At 39.4% G+C, this 22,932-nt stretch overlaps 1 protein-coding gene across 12 annotated transcripts in view; it reads left to right on the forward strand.

The window, feature by feature from the left end:
* Positions 1-22,932, forward strand: part of gab1 (GRB2-associated binding protein 1) — a 235,421-nt gene that overhangs the window by 167,708 nt on the left and 44,781 nt on the right. For all 12 annotated transcript variants that reach the window (XM_072584139.1, XM_072584140.1, XM_072584150.1 and 9 more), the window contains one exon: positions 13,217-13,418. In XM_072584139.1, the coding sequence (XP_072440240.1) occupies positions 13,217-13,418 (202 nt within the window). The remainder of the gene's footprint in view (positions 1-13,216; positions 13,419-22,932) is intronic.

Here is a 22,932-nt window from a genome sequence, read left to right on the forward strand (position 1 = left end):
TATTGTATTCACATTTCACCATCTGCAATAACGGGGTTTGAACCCATGTCATCAGAAACCTAGGATTGAACTGGGGATGTTCAGTTTAGTGGTCTCCCCTTTGAGCTATTTTGACTGAAATAATTAATGTTGTTTCCTTTGTGTGACCCACTGATTTGGTTGTTTTGTAAGTTTTGACTGAAATACTATTGACATGACTTTGCTTTGTTTTAGAAAACCCTTCCTTGGGTACCCATTTTCTTGCAAATCTTCAGGAAAGATCTTCTGGCATTCTTTGTGTTCTGGTATCATCTGCAAATTCCCCTCTAATCCATTCACCATCCTAATTTGGAAATCTCTCACCACTTATTGATGCTGGATCAAAATCCTAGAATTTCCTCTCATAACTATTGGTCTTTCTAAACCAAATAGACTACAATGTAGTTCCAGAAGGCAGTTCACACCCACCTTCAAGGCTAACGGGGGATGGGCAATAAATACTGGCTTAGCCAGTAACATGCATGAATGAATTTGAAAATGAACAGGGTGTAGATGATTTGGTTTTTTTACCTCCTTGTTCCTTCGCCCTGTTTTTCTGACAGTGACAACTTCTTGTTCTGCACATCATTACCCAATTCTTTGGCTTTCCACAAGCTCCACAATTCAATCCATATTTGAGACATTCCTTCTGTTTATGAACTTATGGTTCCTTTAGAGTGACATGGTGGCTCAGTGGTCAGCACTGTTGCCTCACAACGCAAAGGACCAGGATTCAATTCCACCCTTCGATAACTGGAGATTGCATGTTCTCCTGGAGTCTACGTGGGTTTCATCCAGTGGCTCCAGTTTCTTTCCACTTTCCATAGATGTGCAGGTTAGGTGGATTGGCCGTGTTAGACTGCCCATAGTTTCAAGGGATGTGCAAGCTAGGTGGATTAGCCCATGGGAAATGTTGGGTTACAGGGAAAGGGTAGAGTTTTGGTCTGGGTGGGATGTTCTGCGGAGGGTCAGTGTGGACCCAATAGGCTGAGTAGCCTGCTTGATCGTTGTAGGGGTTCTATGATTCTTTCTTATGAGCTCCCGATTATGCATGTCTTCCCCTCTGTGGGGTAGATTATTTTATCCACTGATCCTACCCTGCTTCTGTTCTTTTGATTTCACTGAAAAGTAGCCAGTGGGTACTTAGTGCCTTTGTCCCTCTACTAGTGGCTTCATGCGCTGTAACAGTGTCTATAGAATGTGATGTTGTGAACATATCTTTCATAATCCATTCCTTATGTACTTCAAAGTGTGAAGACCCCCAATGTGTTCTCTGTTGACCTAAAATTTACATCTTTTGGCTGTGTTTTTCCAGTTTGTTCTTAAATTGTCAATAGGCTCAACTGGTTTCTGCCTGAAGCCTGAATTCTTAACGGTGGATCTGGGATGATGTGAATTTAACTGGGCATGTGTTCTGAATTTTTCTGAAAACGTTGTCCTCTTCAACTCAGCTCCAGCTATTAAATGAATTGAGTCTGTCGTCTTCTTGTCACTAGTGCCTTTTAGCCACTGAATGTCAGTCTGCAGTTTTATTTGAATTTAAATACCTCCAATGAAATCAGCACCCTCCCAGTTCATCATTCACTAGAGCTTTATGCTTTTTGGCTGTAGTGACAGCCATTTTGGTTTCACATAATTTCTTCTCTTTCTCTTCCTCACATCAGCATTAATTTGGTAGATTTTTTTTCAACCAATTCAGCATTAAATTTGTTTAAATGTCTGGGTTTTTACTTGTAACCATTGCGTTGTATCTTATGGCTCCTTTTAAGTTTGAAATCCTCATCCAAGAGACTCTGAATGCTAGAGCTTGACAGGTTTTATTTTTCCTTACTGCTCTCCATGTGACTGACAGTCTGATCATAATATGATCAGAGTACAAACTATCAATATACATTTTTAATCTGAAAATCCAAGTATTAGTTGCTGCGATGTATATGATTTAAAATAATTTTACTGCACAAAACTGTGTAACTACTAATAACTGCACTCTGTTCAGATCATCAGTTATACTGAAGATTTTAAAGATACAGAAAGCAAAGTAATTTATATTCCAAATTAAACTTGTTAAACCCTCTTTCCGACTACACCATTTGCCTTACCACTCCCAAAATCTCAAGTTAGACGAACTGAAGACTAACCATGTGGTCTGTGTACTGTTCCAAGATTTGTATAAATTTCATGGATCTCCTGCTTCCAGCTCTCTTTGCTGACAAATCTTGCATAATGGTTCCAAGATTGTAGACTCCCAGATCAAGACAGGCATTGCTAGCATCTAGAGCATTGGGACCTCCGATCAGAACTCTGCTGGTTGTTATATACTTTAACTCTGGAGTCTTGTATTTATAAGCTTTCTCTCTTTTAGCTTAGCTATATCAGAAATTCTACTGTGTTAAGAGAGACCTTCTGGTTTTTTTTTAATTAAAAAAAAGACCTTAGCCATTGTGCGCACAATTTCAACTGAAATCTGTTTGGAAGAAATGTTCCCTCCAAACCAGTTGTGCTAAACTAAGTCTAAACTGCTTGGATACAGAAACACACCGGTCCTACTCAACCCCATAATTAATTTCTGATTTGACTTCTTTTGCTATTGTTTATTTCTCAAGTGGCTTGAGTCCTGATCAATTACTGGAAGCTAGAATTCCCTTTTCAGAAAATCCTGTCTGTTAAAGTTATCCAAAATAAACATGGTTTTGATCTCCCCAAATGTACGTCACAATCAATTGACAAGTATTTACTTGGCACATGACTGCAACACAACAATGTATATGGCACTCCGGGCTGTATTTTTGCACAATTTTCACATAAATCATCTTGCAAGAAAGATGCTTTTCTTGAAACAGTATGTTGGATAGTCCAACTAGAGGAGAGGCCAAGTTGAACCTTGTTTCACTAATGAGCCTGGCTAGGTGACTCTCCTTTCAGTGGGAGAGCATTTTGGAAACCGTGATCACTTAAGTTGTAAGATGGCTATGAATAAGGAATAAGTCAGGACCTTGCAGAAAGATACTAAATTGGGGGAGGCAAATTACATCAGTATTAGGCAGGAGCTCGGCACTATTAATTGGGAGGAGCTGTTATTGGGCAAGTTCACAGTTGACATGTGGGAGTTGTTTAAAAGCCTACTGATCAGAGTTCAGAACCAGCAGGTACCAGTAAGGAGGCAGGATAAGGGTGGCAAGGGAAGGAACCATTGGATAATGAGGGAGGTTGTAAATTTAATCAGAAGGTAAAAAGTATATTTAAGGTTCACGAAGCTAAAATCATACAGGGCCAGTGAGGAATATAATGAAAGCAGGAAAGAACTCTAACACAGGGCCATGAAATGACCTTGGCAAGTAGGGCTAAAGAGAATCCCAAGGCGTTCTATACATTAAAAACAAGTGGATAACTAGGGAGAAAGTCAGACCACTCAAAGGTAAAGGATGGGACTTGTGCTTGGTGGCAGAGGATGTGGGCAAGATCCTAAATGAGTACTTTGTGTCGGTATTCACCCTGGAGCAGGATATGGAAATTAATAAGATTTATGGTGGAGCATGCTAATGTGCTAGGACATTTTGAAATCAAGAAATAAGTGGTGTTGGGTCTGTTCAAGGGCATTTAAGGTGGATAAGTCCACGGGGTTTGATGATATATACCCAGGGTTATTGAGAGAGGCAAGAGAGGAAATTGCTAGGGCCTTGATTATCCTCACTAGCCATTGGAGAGATCCTGGAGGTCTGGCAAGCTGCTAATGTTGTTCCTCTGTTCAACAAAGGAAATAGGGATAATCCAGGAAAGTGTAGACCGGTGAGTCTCACGTTGGTGGTTGGGAAGCTGTTGGAGAGAATTCTTAGGAATAGGGTTTACATGCATTTGGAAAAGCATGGCCCAATTGGGGACAGTCAGCACAGCTTTATGTGCGGCAGGTCATGTCTTACTAACTTGATTTAAATTTTTTGGTGAAATGACGAAGGTGACTAAGTTTGGACAGAGGATGTTGTCTACATGGATTTTAGTAAGGCTTTTGACAAGGTTCCACATGGTAGACTCATCCAGAAGACCAAGATGTATGGGATCTATGGTGACTTGGCCACTTGGATTCAGAATTGGCTTACCCATAGAAGGCAGAGGGTAGTGGTGGAACGATATTTTGCTGGCTGGAGGTCGATGACAAGTGCTGTCCTGCTGGGATCTGTACTTGGACTTGTGCTGTTTATAGTGTACATAAAGGATGTGGATGAATGTGTAGATGGGGCATGTTGGTAAGTTTGCGGATAACACAAAGATTGGTGGAGTTGTGGATAATGTAGAAGATTGTCAAGGATACACCTGGATATGGATCAGTTGTTAAAATTGGTGAAGAAATGGTAGGTGGGGTTTAATCTGGCTGCGTGTGAGGTGCTGCACTTTGGGAGATAAAAATTTTAATGGAAAATATATAGTTAAGGACAGGATCATAACGGCACTGATGTACAGAGGGATCTTGGAGTTCCTCCCACAATCTAAGATGTGCAGGTTAGGTGAATTGGCCATGCTAAATTGCCTATAGTGTTCAGGGATGTGTAGATTAGGGCATTAGATGAGATTTTTAGGTTAGATTAGATTCCCTCCAATGTGGAAACAGGCCCTTTGGCCCAACAAGTCCACATAGACCCTCCGAAGCGTAACCCACCCAGACCCATTTGCCTCGGACTAATGCACCTAACACTATGGGCAATTTTAGCATGGCCAGCTCACCTAACCTGTACATCTTTAGACTGTGGGAGGAAACCGGAGCACCTGGAGGAAACCCACGCAGACACTGGGAGAATGTGCAAACTCCACACAGTCGCCTGAGGCTGGAATTGAACCTGGGTCCCTGGTGTCAGGGTTAAATGTAGAGCAATAGGGTATGGGAATAGATCTGGATGGGTTACTCTTCGGAGGGTCGATGTGGACTTCCCAGGCCAGGTGGCCTGTTTCCACACTGTAGGGATTCTATAATAACCTATGAAGTCCATAGCTCCCTGAAAGTGGTCACAAAAGTAGGTAGGGTGGTAAAGAAGGCATATGGCATGCTTGCCTTTATTGATGGGGAATGGAGTACAAGAGGCAGATTGCAGTTTATGAAACTTTAATTAGGTCATCTGAAAGTATTGCATTCAATTCTGGTCACCGCATTGCTGAAGGATGTCGAGGATTTGGAGAGGGTGCAGAAGAGGTTTACCAAGATGCTGCCTGGATTAGAGGACATGAGGTATAAAAGTAATCTCAAAACTCTGGTTGTTTTCTCTGGAACAGTGGAGGCTGAGGGCAAATTTGATAGCAGTCTTTAAAATTGAGGTGCATAGATAGGGTTGACGGTCAGAATCTTTTTCCTAGAATTGAAATGTCTAATACTAGAGGATATTCATTTCAGGTGAGAAGGGGAAAGTTTAAAGATGATGTGAGGGGCACGTTTTCTTTTTAGAATGGTAGGAATCTGGAGTGGTGGCAGATACAATAGGGATGCTTAAGGGACATTTAGATAAGAAAGTGAATATGCGAAGAATAGAGGGATATGGACCGAGAGTAGGTAGAAGAGATTAGTTTAATTTGGCAACATGTTTGGCTCACTATCATGGGCCGCACTATCATGGGCCGAAGGGCTGTTTCCTGTGTTGTACTGCTGTGTTCTAAAACAATTAGTTCCTCGTTCTTTTATAAATAATCATGAGGCATGTTCTTGTAGAATTTAGCATTTCTACTGTGCAAAAGAATTATTTTTTATGGAAATAGTAACTATTTATGATGATGTATTTCATCCAAGTACTCTGCTAGTTAACTGTATGCAAAATAAAAGTGATAAGGTTGACCTCTGCTTTGAATTGTTTAAGGTTGTTGCAAATGCATCAAAACTCATGTTGATATTTGGAAAATGCATTTCCTTAAATGTTGGCCACAAAATATTAATTACACTTATTTTAACTTTTCAATAAAGATGATTTAGTGTATAAAGACTGAATGTTTGAAGCAACTCTAGCTGTTATTGTGTCTCCCATTTGGTTTATCTGTGATATCAAATTTGAATGGTATAACTGGTCTGAGATTACAGCAGACAAAATATTATTTGATATATTTTGACATAAAGTGAATCATCTTCAGTCCTCCACAAATTTGCCAGAGCAGTCGAAGGAACCAATTTTTTTTTTCTCTTTTGATGTATACGTTGTGTAGGTGGAGTTTATAAAGTAAGGGATTTTCCCACACAAGGTATGAATTAGCAAACAAAATGACTTGGTATTCATAACATTGTTTGTTTGGCATTATGATTCTTCTGTATATAATTCAGACACAAACAATTAGTCAGGCTTATAGTATTTCAAATAACACAAAAGAATATCAGACAAAGTAGTATTGATGTAAAAATAATTGAGTGGATTCATTTGTTGTTGGAAACAAAATCTGGTTCTCAGTGTATTTGGTTTTTGTACCCAGTATTTGGATTGAACCCATGTTCATATGAAGCTTTCTTGCTGCCACCTACTCCATATCTAGTAATGGGGGCAGTGAAATTAATTCTGTCATGCAGGTCTTAGAGCCAATTTATGTTCTGGTGGTGTGTTTAGACAAGATAGGGGTTAACCCGTTAATGTCACCACTGATGGAGGAAGGACAAAACTCATTCCATTATGCTCACAATTCTGGCTGTGGGTTGTTATATCTGTAAAATTTCAGCAGCATTTAATCATTTAGAAGATTCTAACTGTAAGACCATTTGAGTGACCCTAAAGTCACCCCACTGGACCCAATTGATTTTGTCTACTGGAGCTTCAATATGAAAAGGATAATAAACTTTAGCAAGTGCATAACATGCTGGTAGTTGCTGAATATACCCCTCAAGATGGTCTGAAGCAATATTTTCTCTAAGCTGTGTGGTCTTTCAGTAAGCTGTAAGTTCCCACCTGGATCACCCCTTTTAGGTTACAACGTATGTACAGCCATGTAAAGAATGAGTTGTGCACAACAAAGTGAAGGGTGTGGTTAGTCTTAAAGAAGTTACTCAGTTTCCTTGTCACAGCCTTCCAAGTACAACATTGTCTAGATGTTCAGAACTGCGCACAATCCAAAGGGTCATGATATGTGAATCTTAATGTTTGTTCTGAATGTGTCATGGAAAGTGTGGGGGGATTTGGCCTGAAAGATTGATTTTCTTGAATGATTTCCCAACAGCAAGTAAAATTCAGCTGAATATTTATTTTAGGTAATCTAAATTTCTTCCGATTGCAGGTCAAGAAACTTTTTTTGAGAAATCCACTCCCATATCACCTGTGATGACTGGTGTGGTGGGAAAAAACCTGGGGTTTTTTTTGCCCTTTTTTGGATCAAAGTGGACTGTGGAATGTTTTGAAAGAGAATCATTGTTTTGTGATTTTGACATTGTTTGTTTGGTTCCAAGAAATACCCATGTATTTGGAGGTCACCATAGGCACGAACTGTTAAGAAGTAGAGGGTAAACTGAAAGATTGTTGCTGTTATATTTTTTTTCAGCCTGCCCTTTTTGCAGGCAGTTCAGAAATCTGGGAATTTGGGTGAGGAAAAGCAAGCAAAGTTCTCTCTTCCAAACAAAAATACATTGCAGCGTTTGAACTCTTCCTAATTGAAGCAGGTCTCTGAGAATAGAGCAGAGGTTGTGTTACTGTATGTTATACATGTGAAAGTGGTGGAGAGCTGAGGACAAGAGCAAAAGATTTGCATTGGACAAGATCTGAAGCCGAACTAACCTACAGTATTCCATTATCATCCATATGTTTATCCAATGTCCATAAAGTTGGCAAGTCTACTACTGTTGCAGGCAGTGTATTCCATGCCCCTACTACTCTGAGTAAAGAGACTACCTCTGACATCTGTCTCATATGTATCAGCCCTCACTTTAAAGCCATGTCCCCTCATGCTAGCCATCACCATCCGAGGAAAAAGGCTCTCACTGTCCATCCTATCTAATTCTCTGGTCACCTTGTATGTCTCTAATATCACCTCTCAACCTTCTCTCTAACAGCTTCAAGTTCCTCAGCCTTTCCTCAGAAGATCTTCCCTCCATACCAGGCAAATCCTGGTAAATCTCCACTGCACCCTTTCCAATGCTTCTACATCCTTCTGATAAAGCAGCCGCGCCAGAATTTTGTATGGATGCAACATGATCTCATGGCTCTAACTCCCAATTCCTCTACTAATAAAAGCTACGACACATCATACACCTTAACGACCCTATCAACCTGGGTGGCAACCTTCAGGGTTTTATGCGCATGAACACTCAGATCTCTCTGCTCATCCACACCACCAAGAATCTTAGCATTAGCCCAGTACTCTGAATTCCTGTAACTCCTTACAAAGTGAATCACCTCACTTTTCCACATTAAACTTCATTTGCCAACTCTCAGCTCAGCTCTGCAGCTTATCTGTGTCCCTTTGTAACCTGCAACATCCTTCTCCAACAACTCCTCCAACCTTACTATCATCTGCAAATTTACTAACCTATCCTTCTACGCCCTCATCCAAGTGATTTATCAAAATGGCAAACAGCTGTGATCCCAACACAGATCTTTGCAGTACACCACTAGCAACTGAACTCCAGGATGAATGTTTCCCATCAACCACCACTTTCTATCTTCCTACAACCAGCCAATTTCTGATTCAAATTGCTAAATCACCCTCAGTCCCATGCCTCCATATTTTCTGCAATAGCCTATCATGGGGAATCTTATCAACTGCTTACCCTCATTCATCTGTTTGGTCACCTTCTCAAAGAACTCAGTAAGGTTTGTGAGACACGACCTACCCTTCACAAAACCATGTTGACTATCTCTAATCAAATTATTCCTTTCTAGATTATTATAAATCCTCTCTCTTATCCTTTTCAACATTTTACTCACAACCAAAGTAAGGCTCACTGGTCTGTAATTACCACAGTTGTCTCTAAGCCCCTCTTGAACAGGGGGATAACATTTGCTATTCTCCAGTCTTCTAGCACTATTCCTGCAGATAATGACGACATAAAGATCAAAGCCAAAGGCTCTGCAATCTCTTATCTAGCTTCCCAGAGAATCATAGGATAAATCCCATCCAGCCAGGGGACTTAGCAATTCTGGAAAGTGTGAAAATAGATAACACCTCCTTATGAACCTCAGTCCCATCTAGTCTAACAGTCTGTATCTCTGTATCCTCCTCAACAACATTGTCTTTTACCAGTGTGAATACTGATGAAAAATATTTATTTAGTGCCTCTTCTATGTCCTTGAACTCCAAGCACAACTTCCCACTACTATCTTTGATTGGCCCTAATCTTACTCTCGTCATTCATTCTGTTATTCCTGACAAACCTATAGAAAGCTTTAGGAGTTTTCTTGATCCTATCTGCCAAAGACTTCTCCTGTCCCCTCCTGGTTCTTCTGAGCTCTCTGCTTAGGTCCTTCCTGGCTAACTTGTAACTCACAAGCGCCCCAACTGAGCCTTCACATCTTAACTTTTACATAAGCCTCGTTCGTTAGTAAAACCAGTTCCCTCACTTGACCACTTTTCCCTGCCTAACAGGTACATACTTAGCAAGGACATGCAGTAGCTAGCTGCTCCACATTTAAATTGTGCCCATCCCCTGCAGTTTCCTTCCCCATCCTATGCATCCCAATCACATCATAATTGCCTTTCCCCCAACTATAACTCTGTCCCTGCGGTACATGCCTATCCTTTTCCGTTGCTAAAGGAAACTTAACAGAATTGTGGTCACTATCATCACTACCTCCAAATCTAATGCCTGGCCGGGTTCATTACCCAGTACCAAATCCAATGTGCCTTGCTTCTTGTTGACCTATCTAAATCCTGTGTTAGGAAACCTTCCTGCACACCTTGGACAAAAACTGACCTATCTAAAGTGCTCAAACTAGCATTTCCAGTCTGAATGGCTGGAATTCTGTAGTCCAAAATTGTGAAGGCTCCATCACTGGAGATTAATTCAAGTACTGGCACAAAAGATCATCACATCTGAGACAGATCTTATAGAATGGAGGGTAAGGTTTGAAGGCCTGTATGGTCTTCTCCTGTTCCTATTTTTTTATGTTCTAATACCCGAGGACTCTCAACTGCATTGCAGCATGTCTTAGCCAAACAACAAACACCAAACTCTACTAATCCCATTTACCTGCCCTGACATTTTAAGTGCTCATCCAAATGCTGTTTAACTGTTGTAAGAGTATCCGCCTCCACCACACTCTCAAGCAGCAGGTTTCTAATTTCTACCATCCTCAGTGAAATTAGTTTTCCTCCGATCCCCTCGTAAACCACTTATTCCCAATTTAAACTTATGCCCTCTAGTTTTGTACATGCAGGCCATGGGGAAAAAAAAATCTCACTTTCTTCCCAGTCTGTGTGTTTCATAATTTTTTATACCCTAATCGGATCCACCCCTCAGCCTCCTCTGCTCCAGGGAAAACAAACCCAGCCTAGTCATTCTTCTGAGTCATACAGAGCAGAAAAGATCCTTCAGCCTATTGAGTCTGCGCTGACATAACCACCACTAAAGGTACACTAATCCCAATTTCCTGCACTTGTCACTCTCTTACTGAAACTTTTCATCCCAAACAACCTGGTGAATCTCCTCTGCAAACAGAGCTGCGCAGAGTTTTCCATCTGTGGCCTAACCAATGCTGTATAAAATTGCAAAAGACTTCCCTGCTCCTATATTCCACACTCCAGCTAATGAAGGCAAGCATCTTGTATGCTGCCTTCACCACCCTATCTACATATCTAATACCTTCAGGGATCTATGGACTTGTACACCAAGTCTTTGTTCCTCAGTACTCCAATTTATTGGAGTATTTATTGTGTAAATCCTTCCCTTATTAGACTGCTCAAAATGCATCACCTCTCACTTATCATGATTAAATGGAACAGAGCAACGGCAGATGTAATTTGCCAACTGATCAATATCAGAAGCCTGAAATCATCCTTCTCACCATCAATAACATCTTTTGTCATCTTGTCTGTACTGGGCACTCTCTCCTTTCTGCACACACAAGCATGGGTATAAATGTTTATATTTGGTCATGTATTATTATTTACTAACCCCCAGAAAATAATAGAAGTCCTTTTTCTTTTACTGAAGAAAATCTTGCAATTGGTACCTTTTAAATTTGTACTTATGAACTACATTTTAATGGAAGTGTAGTATTGCAGTGAGATAAAAGGAATGTAAAATCTTAGTGACGAATCAAAGGGGAGGAGACAGGAGCTTATCTCCCCATTTCCCCACCCCCTCTATCTGGTCATTACAGGAGTCGTAACAATTTGAGAAACAAGAACCACTTTGCAGTTTTCAAAATCAAAAATATCTTCAAGTAGAGTGTCCATTAGAGATATGGCTTGTCTGATTTTAATTTTCCTGTGATCCTGTGGTTAAGCTAGTCATGACTAACAGTTTACAACTGGGATTTGTGTTTAGTTGATAAGGGGAATCTTTTGAGTAAACAGGCAACCTAACTCATGAGTAATGATACCTTGGTATCTTACTGAAGCCTAACTTGCTTGTTATATACATAGTCCAAAAAATTATGTTCTGTTCATGAACTTCATCCTGCTAATTCCATGAGAAGCTGAAATACTGTGGACCATACGAAATCTAAATGGCAGCCCCTGAAAATTAAAGAGTAGTTCTCTAGAAATCTATTTCAATCTTTACTTTGTAGAGCTATGACTGAATACAACGAACATATATCTTGGCGGTGTACTAAAGTGTAATTTCTATCTGTTATTTGGAATTAAAAACCATCTAATTAAAGTATGTCATCAAGAATTTTTAGGCCATTAACTCATTTCCTGGGTTTTTGGATTAATCAGATTCTGCCAGTTTATAAATAAACTGTTTCATTTTTCATATCGTTATTCTTTTGTTTGTTTAATTTATGATGCAGTGCAGACAATTCCACATCTTGAATGTGCATGAACAGAGGGGGCCACTGAATTCAATAATAAGTTTTCAGGTGTTGAGAGTGTAATACTTCGTCTTGGGTCATAATCAGAGTTTGTCTACTTGAGGTAGTCTCACAATAAAGCATTTTCTTATTTAAAGTGTCAAGAATTAAAGTTAACGTATTTACTTTTTCACCACTAAGCAGTTTACCAGTAGTTTATTTCCGTGCAAGAATGATGCTCATTTTAGTTCAGATGTGGTTTTGTAGCTTTTAGAAATTTATGCTCAAGATATTCAAAACAGGTAATTTTGGTGCGTAGTTAAGGGTTGCGATGCATTGAGAGATTAGGAGACCAAAGAGTTTACTGCATCAACTGTATTAACATTCAAAGTATTGTTTTCCAAATGGATATTCCAGAAGTGCTGAGTGATAAAGCAGTTTCTCTGTTTCATCAACTTAAACTTACATTAGATTCCCTACAGTGTGGAAACAGGCCTTTCGGCCCAACAAGTCCACACCAACCCTCCGAAGATTAACCCACTCAGACACCATTTCTATCTGACTAATGCACCTAACATTATGGGCAATTTAGCATGGCCAATTCACCTGACCTGCACATCTTTGGACTGTGGGAAGAAACTGGAGCACACGGAGGAAACACACACAGACACTGGGAGAATGTGCAAACTTCACACAGACAGTTGCCTGAGGCTGGAATTGAACCTGGGACCCTGGTGCTGTGAGGCAGCAGTGCTAACCACTGAGCCACCATTCCATCCATACTTCTAAAGTATTATCTTGTCTCCCGCAAGGGACCTCCCAAAAATGGTGATTTAGTCCAGTATCTGATTCGAGTTTGCAAGTAGACAGTTCAGAAGACTCGCTGAGTTCCTACACTTGCTACATTTTCTCCAGCCAGATAATCTGTTTGTCAAAGCACGTGGACGGAAGTATTTGACACGAAACAAAAGCTTCCTCTGGTGTCTTTGACCTATTTGAACTCCAGGGAAAGTGTGTGAACGTTTTAGTGAAATACAGTAAGATGGTTCTACCCATTGCATTGAAATGCTGTGCCATATTAGTATTTCCACTATCTAGTTTAATTTTCACAGGATACAATTTTCTGAAACTTTCAGAAGAATGTAATGGTTGCTGAACACAGAGCCATAATGTGAATTTTAATTTTTAAATACATTGTAGACTGACAAATTATTTTAATTTCAAATGTTAATATAATAGCTCTTTTTTTTAAAACCTGAAAATTGAAAAGCTACTCTTTTTGTGTCTGATTATTATAGATGCTGTTAAATCAACCAATCCCTCCAGTAATGTCAGTACTGAGGTACCCCTTTCTGTACGGCCAGCAGTTTCCATGGGCTCACTACCTCCCCCCTATCAGCCGATCAGTGTGCGACATCTGGAATCATTATCTAGTCAGGAAGACCCACAGGATTATCTATGGTTAGCCAACTGTGAAAGCAAAAAGCCTGAACCTGCCAGGTAAGCTGAGTACACAGGAAGAGTTTCAGTATTTATAAACACCATCCTAATTTGTTTAACTGAATTGCTTTTCTTTCAAAATAGATATGGAAATTGTACTTTTTCTATGGTTATTGACTGTTTACATTTGTAATGTTTTCTATTTTTAAAAAATCTTCTAAAAGGCTGCTCATTTTTGGAGAATTAGTGTTGAATTTTTAGCTGACTGAGGCATAAAGGCTGGTAAGCTACTCATTGAGTCCAAGATATTGCATTTTGAACAAAATATAATGACTTGTTTGTTTCTAACTTTAATTCTTGACCCTTGCAGCTTTTCAGAAATGTTGAATATTTTTGTCTACAAATACTGAAAAAAAATTAGACGTTTACAGTTGGTGCACAGTTATTGAATTTAGACTAACTTATGAGAGATAGTGACCAGTCTGACAGTGTTGAAAATATGAGAATGGTATTTATATGGTCACTAGATGAGATGAAACTGTCCTAACTCTGCTTCTGTTCAGTTTTTGCATCTTTGAATTTATTACTCTCTCATTTGATCACTTTGCAAAACTCTCTTGCTCCATGTTGATTACCTGATTTCCTTAATTCAATGTTTAATTCTTTATTCCTCATCAAACTTTAAACTTGTAAACTTGTATCTAACTATTTACTGGAGTCACATTGTCATGGTTTTTTAAAAAGCTTTTTAAAAGCACTTTGCTCTAAATCTACCTGTCCAGCAATACAAAACAAACCAATTCTTCCATCAAACCTATCAGTAAAAGTTACCAGTTATCTCCAGATATAGAAGAAAACCGAACCATGGATATCAGAAATCTGAAGCAAGAGCAGAAACTGCTGGAGAAACTCAGCAGGTCTGGCAGCATCTGTTGAGATAAAGTAGAATTAAAATTTTGAGACTGGTAACCCTTTGTCAGAACTGAAAGCAGCCGGAAGATGGTGGTGTTTATGCTGATGATGGGGTCTGGGGTAGGACAGAGTGAATAAAGTCCATGCAGCTGGTGCCAGGAAAGAAAGAAGGAAGTATAGAGTCTTAAAGGCTGTAAGGTGGGGAGACTAAATGCAGATTAGGTGACCACTTTGTGGAACAACCATGTTCAGTCCACAAAAACAACCTCGGGTTTTCAGTTGCCTACCACATTATCACATCTCTCTGTTCCTGTGGCAACATTTCAGTCTCAAGCTTGCTGCAGTACTGCTTTGAGGCTCAAGGTAAGCTGGAGGAACAACACTTCACCTTCCACCCCGGATTGTTACGGCCTTCAAGCTTCAACATAGAGTTTTAGAACATCAAAACATGAATACCTTCCTCCATGTTTGATACCCACCCCAGATTCTGTTCTGTACCAGATCCTCCCAGCACAGCCAACCCATTTTCAACCACTTATACTTCTACTACCTACTAGCATCCTACTACCTGTATTTATCGCCCTATCAGCTCATCAGCAATCTTAGTTTGCCTAACCTTTCCTTCCATTTCTCATTCAGCACCATCTCCATATACTGTAATCATTGCTTGTTCTTTCTCTCCACCCTCTAGTTATAAGCATTAAGTACCAACCTTTCCCATCTGCATTCTGGTCTGATGAGGGGTCACTGCACTCAAATTGTTAACTGTTTTTCTCCACAGATCATGCCAGACGTGCTGAGTTTCATCAGCTCTTTCTGTTTCTGCTGCAGATTATAAACTTGCTCACAACAGTACTCTTCTGTTTTTTGGTGGAATCCAAATCTATGCAGGAATGAAAAGACTTAATGCAGTCAGAACTTTAAATGTCAATAAACAAAACAAATTAGATGTCAGGCATGCAACGAGTTACCCACATCCCTTCCAAAGCTACAATAATTATCACATACAAAACAAAACTCTTTGGAGCATAGAATCTTTTTTTCTTTATCTTGTCTACTTTAAAGGGGAAGGTTATCTTATTCTTCTGAAGTATTTGGTAGGGTTCTGGTGGGTTGCTGCACAAGTTTCTACTCTGATTAGGACAATATACTAAAAATGGTTGAATTTTGGATAAGTTGCTGTTTCCAAATATTATCTCCTTTCACTTCCTCTCTGCCTCTGTTTACTTTCAAAGGAGGCTGCACCATTATTATTTAGGTGGTCCAGATGCAGTGATTCTAGGTTAACATCTCCCAGAATTCAAAGTCAGTATCAAGGCTCATGTGTTCTTGCAGTTCCTTTAACTACTGTGAATGTGCACCCCATACTTTCTGGAGAAGATTTACTTTAGTAAGCAAATGTCAGTCATCATACGACCAGCCCAACTCAGTTTGTGACTGTCTCAATGTGGTGTGGATGTTTGGCATGCCACCTCCGATGAGCACCCACCATATGATATTCAGCTTCCATAGACAGCTCAAGCGTGAATGACCAAGTGTATTGGCATGTTGCTAGTACACAGTCCAAGACTTGCATGCATAGAGCAGAGTGAGCAGGACTATTGCTCTATAGACTTAATCCTCTTCATTTCCTGAATGATGTTCTAAACCTGAAGGCTATACTTGTTTTGGTAATTTTTATTTTGTGTATGTCTCCATTAATACGGACAGCTTGAAAGACAGTGCTACCAAGAGTAATTATCTTATCTACCTGTTTACAGTTCCGACTGTGCACTGATTCTTGGGCTCAAGGTAGGGTTTCCTAGAGTAAACTGATACATTACAATAAATCCTGACTTAATGTTGTAGCAGTGTTTCTGAAAACCTTGGTTTCTAAATAAAATAACTTTGAGTGAGTCACATTTTCCCATTAAGATCAATATACAAGAGAGGGTTAGTTTCTATAGGACCAATCCCTCAGAAAACAATCAAAGTATCATATCCTATAATTTGAAATACTTTGCTAAATTCCTATATTTGTAAATTAAATAGCTTTCAAAATAAAAAAAACTTTTTTTTCGAATTTACAGTACTTCCTGCTCACTGCTGACTCTCTTGCTGTCCTTCTGGTTTGCAGCCTCTCGCCTTCTCTAAGCCTCACTCCCACTGGTTACCATTTGACCTGCAGCCTCTGCTATTCCTTGAATCTCCCTCTCACCAAACCTGCACATCCCCACTCCCTCTGTTGCATTTTCATCTCCTGAATCTGCATTCCCATTCCCTTTCTCTGCAGTCCAGATCCGAAACCAGAGATATGGGTTGAGAAAGCTAAGGTCCTGAGGGTACAACGTTGCTGAGTTGGGGTGTTATCATTGATTTTTATTCAATTCACCCACTAGCCACTTGCCTTTTCAGAAACTAGGCTGTAAGCTACGATCTCTGGAGATGAGCAGTGAGAGCACAAGAAGTTGTTTAAGTATTGTTGTGAAATATTGTTGTCCTGTTGGATTAGACTGGTGAGCATACAAACCTGTGTTCAAGTCAGTTTAAAGTTATTGGTCCTCCTGACCCCACCACCTATTTTGTGCCCTACATGAATCTTCCCATACGAAGATTAAGTGAATATATTTTCCTATGATCTTGTGATCACCTATGATCAGTATCTATATTTAGGAGGATGCTGTTGAGCAACAGCTATGATGTAGCTGGGAACAAGTGCTGGAAGCCTGGTGAGTAGATGCTTTAAATTGGAAACCATGGGCAGCAATGCAGCTCCTTTTGCCCTATCACTGCTCATCTCTAGAAGTACTTGTTCACTGTGGGGAAATTCATCATTACCATCTGGAATGGGAATGCATATCCGAGGCAAACCGTGAGCCAGTGAATTGGAAGTTGGATGATCGGTGAGATGGTAAGTTAGAGAGCAGCAGAGGCTGCAAGTTGGAAGGTTGAGACAGCAGAGGTCACTCCATTAATGGTGTCAATGAAATCACAAGACCCGATATCAGACAAGCAGCAAATAACTTTAAAATGAATCTCACTGTGCTAATCAGGAATATTGACTAAACACTAAGCAAAACAAAGTTAAATAGAGACTTACTAATGGGGCAGCATGGTGGCTCAGTGGCTAGCACTGCTGCCTCACAGCACCAGGGACCCAGGTTCAATTCTAGCCCTGGGCTATAACTAAAGTTATCACATGCATTGGACAACAAATTTACACTACGTTATGCTGAATCAGCTGCTAAATTTGGCAAACCGAAGAAATTGTGATGTATGTCCTTTTTTGAGATTTGGGTTTTTGCCTGGAGATTTCTCCCAATTCAGCAGCCTCCCAACCCATGCGACTTCTGCTTTGGAAACTAAGATCATTAAGGAAGGCATTAAGAATCATTACTGAGAAAATATGGTGGAGGAGGTTGGTGCTAGTGCACAGTCCTGTTAAACTCCATTGGTAACTGGAAATGGATCCAGACTCACTATCCTCGGGCACACATGTGAGAATGCTGTCAAGGCACTGTTGAATCATTGTGATGAATAAAGTATTAATTAAAAAGAACATAAAACTGCGGCAGGTTTAGGGAAGTGGCAGTGGAAAAGACTGAGAGCTGCAGAAAAAAACACTCCATTTGTCAAATTTCAGATCCATGTCGCGGCCACGTTTTGCAGCTGTGTGTCTTGAAATTAATGCAGGACAAGACACATGAGCAACAGTGAAGTAAATCATAAACAGCAGAGGTAACTTGAAGTATGAAATATAATCAGGTACAGCCTGAAAAGGAGATGGAAAGAATTGAGATGGGAACTAGGAAATGAGAACAAACAGCCAGTCTCCAGCATAATATAAGCTGAAGGAGAATAAAACAACAATTAGACACCCCTTCATTGACACAAACTTTTAACTACTTGTAATTGTAATTTTGTGTAACATAATAGTTTGTCATGTGATTGACTAAGATTATGTATAAAATAGAGTATTGTTTTGCAGTTTGACATAAATAAAAGATTTTGAGAAGAACACAAACAGCAATTAACTTGCTGAAATTACAGTGACCCCAGCAGAAAGTACAATAGCTGCCTCTTTATCAAGGAATGATAACTGACTAAATAATACAAGATATGATTAATCAATAAAGTTATTACGAGAGGAGAACTCCATGTGGTAGATCCACTTCTTTACAAAAAGGTAAAACATAAAGGTAAAAATGCCTTTTGCAGTTAACTAAAAATGTTGATCTGTGTAATGTATACCACAGAATCAGATCTCATGAATCAACTATCTTGAAATTTATTTGCCATACAATGTATATGGAAATGAGATCACAGATTTATGAATACTGTCTATACTCTGCACTTTCTGATCTTACTACACATTACATAGCTGACTAACTACACTGACTCCATTCCACAGTATGACTGAAGCTTTATACTGAAATGTCACATGGTGAGAGGTTGCATAACTGTCTGAGATATTGGCCTGTCGGTCTGTAATCTGTGTCATAATAAAACACCTACAAAATCACTACAAGGCTTAAATGCGTAAAAGGCATCTGGTTAACTTTTGAAAGTAGGGAGAGAAATAACTAGGCTAGGTTGTTTTGGGAGAATTATGCCGTTAAAGAAAAGCTAACATTTATGTTGCTGCTATTGCATTGTGTGAATGTCCCAAGGCATTTTGAAGGCAATAAATTACATTTTGACATCACTTGTTATCACAGAGGTCCAACTAACAGCAATGAAATAAATAGCCAGTTTATCTTTCATGGTTTTGCTTGACATTTAAAAAGTACCTATGTCATCAAAACAATACCCATGACCCTGTTCAGATAACGCTGTTATACTTCTCTGTACACTGAAGCAGATAAACAATAATTGCTAAAAGGCGATCCTTTCAAAAATGTAATGTTCCCATATTCCTGCACTGAAATGTTGCCTCTGGTATGTGCAGTGCTTAGATTCTAAACCAGGGCTGAAACCATGACCTCTGACTCAGAATTGAGTGAATTATCTCTAAACAAAGCTACCAGGCCACAATAGGATTATTTTTTATTTACTAGCAGATAAAGCAGGGGATGAGCATTAATCAGCTCCAAAGATTGGTTGGTGAATGTTTGGTGATTATTACTTTGATCTGATGGAATGATGTAATGGGGAATTTGTACATAGTGACAAGGATTTTAAAGTTGGTTCAGACCACTGGGCAAGAGAAGGGTTGATGGGGGTGCATGAGCATTGTACCTGCACTGAATTCCTCTGAGTTGTAATAACAGTTCTATTCTGAATGATTTGCAACAATCATTGTTTAATGCTTAGAAGTTAGGTTTCAAAAGATGTTTTGGAAATGCATTCACTCAACATATTAATGTGAAATAAACACTTGATAACATACGGTAACAGAATATGTAACCTGAAAATTGATTATTTTGACATTTTTTCTCTAAATTTACCAGCATATTTCTATCATTTTTATTATTTTTAATATGTATTTTATCTACTTCCAGTGTAATAATTCTGTTTTTCACACATCATTGGTATAATCAGCTCTGAGCAGTTTTCAAATTGAAATACAAAGGATTCCTCAGGAACATGGCAAGGTGCCTGGAGTCTCTTTTTAAATTAACATTTGCATCGTCCCAGTATTTATCTAACAGCACCAAAGACTTTATAACTTCAAAAGAGAACATACATTAAGTTCATAATTAATGTTGATTTAATGTTGATGAAGTAGTTAGAGCAGTGTTTCCCATAACAACGACCTGTTAAGGTGGGAGCTTGGTTGTTAATGACTTGCTCAGAGCTCCATAACAGCCATAATTTCAGCTTGCAACCCACTTGCGGTCCTAATGCCTATTTTGGAGTCCCAGACTTACAGTATATGTTTAACTTTGATATTTTCACTTGGTTTTCCATGGACTTTCTCTTTTGTGGCTTTCATGTGCACATGACCTTTCCCCAGTTTTCTACCTTCATTCTCCATCCCCCTCCTCCTCCTCCCCTTCCCATCTTTACTTCTGACACTTCTCTCCTGTTTTTCAACCACTCTATTCTCCTGGCTCCTGGACTGAACTTGCATTGAAGTCATAGGCTCCATCCAGTGGCAAATGTTGGCAAATGCAGGTAATCTTGGGACATCTGCTGTTATCAACAGGGACTATTGTCTGCCACAAGATGGAGACTGGTATTTCGAAAAGTAATGTGATCTAAGCAAATGTATTTTTTTTAAGGCTGCAATTGTGGCTAAGGCCGTCAGTAGGTGGAACACTGTAAAATTGGACATGTGTAAAATTGGAGCGTGGCTGTTAAACTTCTGGATTCTCGCAGACTTCAGTTGGGGTCTTCATAGACACCACAAGTCTATTTAGTAACCTGCAGGAGACCATGCAGTTTATGACCGAGACTTTGGTGTGAAATCAATGGATTTCTATAGAACATGAGGTCAGGTTTGTAGTCTAGCCTTTAACATAGTAAATAAATAACGTGACATCACAGGTGCAACCAAGCATGCAGCTATGTCATTGCAGCTATTATTATTAATAATGTTGCCATTTTACTGCATTGAAAACACAATAAGACTATTTCTAAATACTTTGTTTATTGTGTTTTTAATTCTTTGAAGGTTTGTGATGTATTTTATTTTGTAAGTTATTTCAGCCAGGAATGTGGTTCTACAGACTGAAGTTTTTCTTTTTTGCAGAAGCAGGTCTAAAGGAACCTAACTCTGGCTTTAACATTGATTCCTCTGGGAATCTATGGTTCACTTAAAATCTCTCTCTACTTCCAGTTCTGTGAAAGAATACTAGTTGTTTTCTGCCTGAAACAGTATTTCTATAAACCTAGATGCAAGAATATTCAGAACAGTACTTCTACAAAGGAAAGTGAACGCTGTAACAATTATCTTCTGTCTGCAATTGCCTCTTTCACGCTACCTTGCATTTTTATAACTGCAGCATTGGTTTTGAAGGTCCAGGTCAAATTAGTAGCTAAGTACTCTAAAAGTGTGACTTCCTACGATCAATACAAAAGAAAAGTCTGAAGTTTGCCTGTAGAATTAGGTTTATTGTCAAGTTCTTAATTAATCTGCATTATTAATCTGGGAGCTATTATTTCTTCTCTGTCCTCCCTCTTCTCGATTTATCTTCCTTTTTTGATTCTTTATCTTTATATTTAGGTTTGTTGTCACGTTCTCAAATGAGTACAGTGACAAGTTTACAAAGTGGCCACTTATGGCGCTGTCTTAGATACAAAGGTATTTTCGCACAGGATCTTAAGAATAGACTAGAAAGATAAAGAAACAAGCAGTTCAGCATTACGGTCCTTCAAGCAGAGTGCCAGGCTTCGCCTCCTGTCTGTGCCAAACTCAGTCTGGGGCAGCCTGATCTCACCACCGCTTTGGGCCTACTCGCCACCTGATGGCTCGACTCCACCTCACCTGGGCTTGGTCTCCTCCAAACCAATCTCCTCAGTGCAGCACAAACTCCCTCCCACAGAATGTATACATTAAGAAAATAAACAATGAAAGAAGGATAAAACAAAAGTAAAATCAGACAGAGCAGATGAGCTTCGGGCAGGACCCTACACATTTGTGCTGCTACTCTGCAGCCTCACTCGCGTCACAAGTAAAACAGTTAAACTTAAATGATTAAAACACTTGATTTCATCTAGTTCACAGAATCTTTACAGAGTGGAAGCAGGCAATTTGGCCTGTCGAGTCCACACCATTTCTCCGAAGAGCATCACACTCTGCTATCCTATCCCTGTGATCCTGCATTTCTCGGGGCTAATCTATTGGGCCAAATGGCCTGTTACCACACTGTAGATAATCCAATTAATCTAACCTGCATATCTCTGGATGTTGTTGCAATTATCTTAATAGGAAAGCTTAACCATTTTCTTTTCAAATAATTGCTTGGTAGTATAGAACTTGAATATTTCCAGCTTGCACTCATCAGTATAGAACTGCAGGAATACCAAATTTCAAAGGGGACAACTATTCGTACTGCACAAAAACAATGCTTATTGGTTGTTCAGTACACTGATTAGGGAATGAACCAATTAACAGTTAACTGCCAAGCATTTATTCAAATTCAAACCAGACAAATCACTTGCCATCAAATCAGCATCCTCTTCTAATACAATATAAATTGTTGTTTCTTTTGAGATTTCGCATTAGTTACTGTCCTGAAGATTGCAAGGTAAAACTTCATGTTTCGTTTTCAGTAATACTCATTTTTTCGAATGCTATCGAAGCAACTTGTGTAATTCTAAAAAAAAAGCTGAAGTCATCTCCATGACAACCGTCTGGATACTGTGACAGAAGACAACGGGAGGTTGCTTGAATGAGATGAGATGAACCAGGTGACCACTGTGTATTTTCATGATTGTGGTTTATGGTCTGCTGATTGTATTAGGGAAGGTGGTGCTGCCAAAATTAGTGAAAGAGGATGTAATTGAGATGCAGGATAAACTAAAACAAAATAAAGATGAGATTGGCTGTACATCAAGTTGGTATGTCACCAGGATCAAAACAGATGAGACGTATCCAAGGATGTAAAGGACATTACAGGTGCACTGGCCATAATCTTCCATTTGACTTGAGATCAAGGAGTAAAAACTGAGGACTGGGGAATTGCAAAGTTTATGACTTTAGTACAAGAAAAGGCAAAGTAGTTGGAACATAATGGTT

This window comes from Chiloscyllium punctatum, chromosome 14 (assembly GCF_047496795.1).
Source record: "Chiloscyllium punctatum isolate Juve2018m chromosome 14, sChiPun1.3, whole genome shotgun sequence".
In the NCBI taxonomy this organism is placed as follows: domain Eukaryota; kingdom Metazoa; phylum Chordata; class Chondrichthyes; order Orectolobiformes; family Hemiscylliidae; genus Chiloscyllium; species Chiloscyllium punctatum.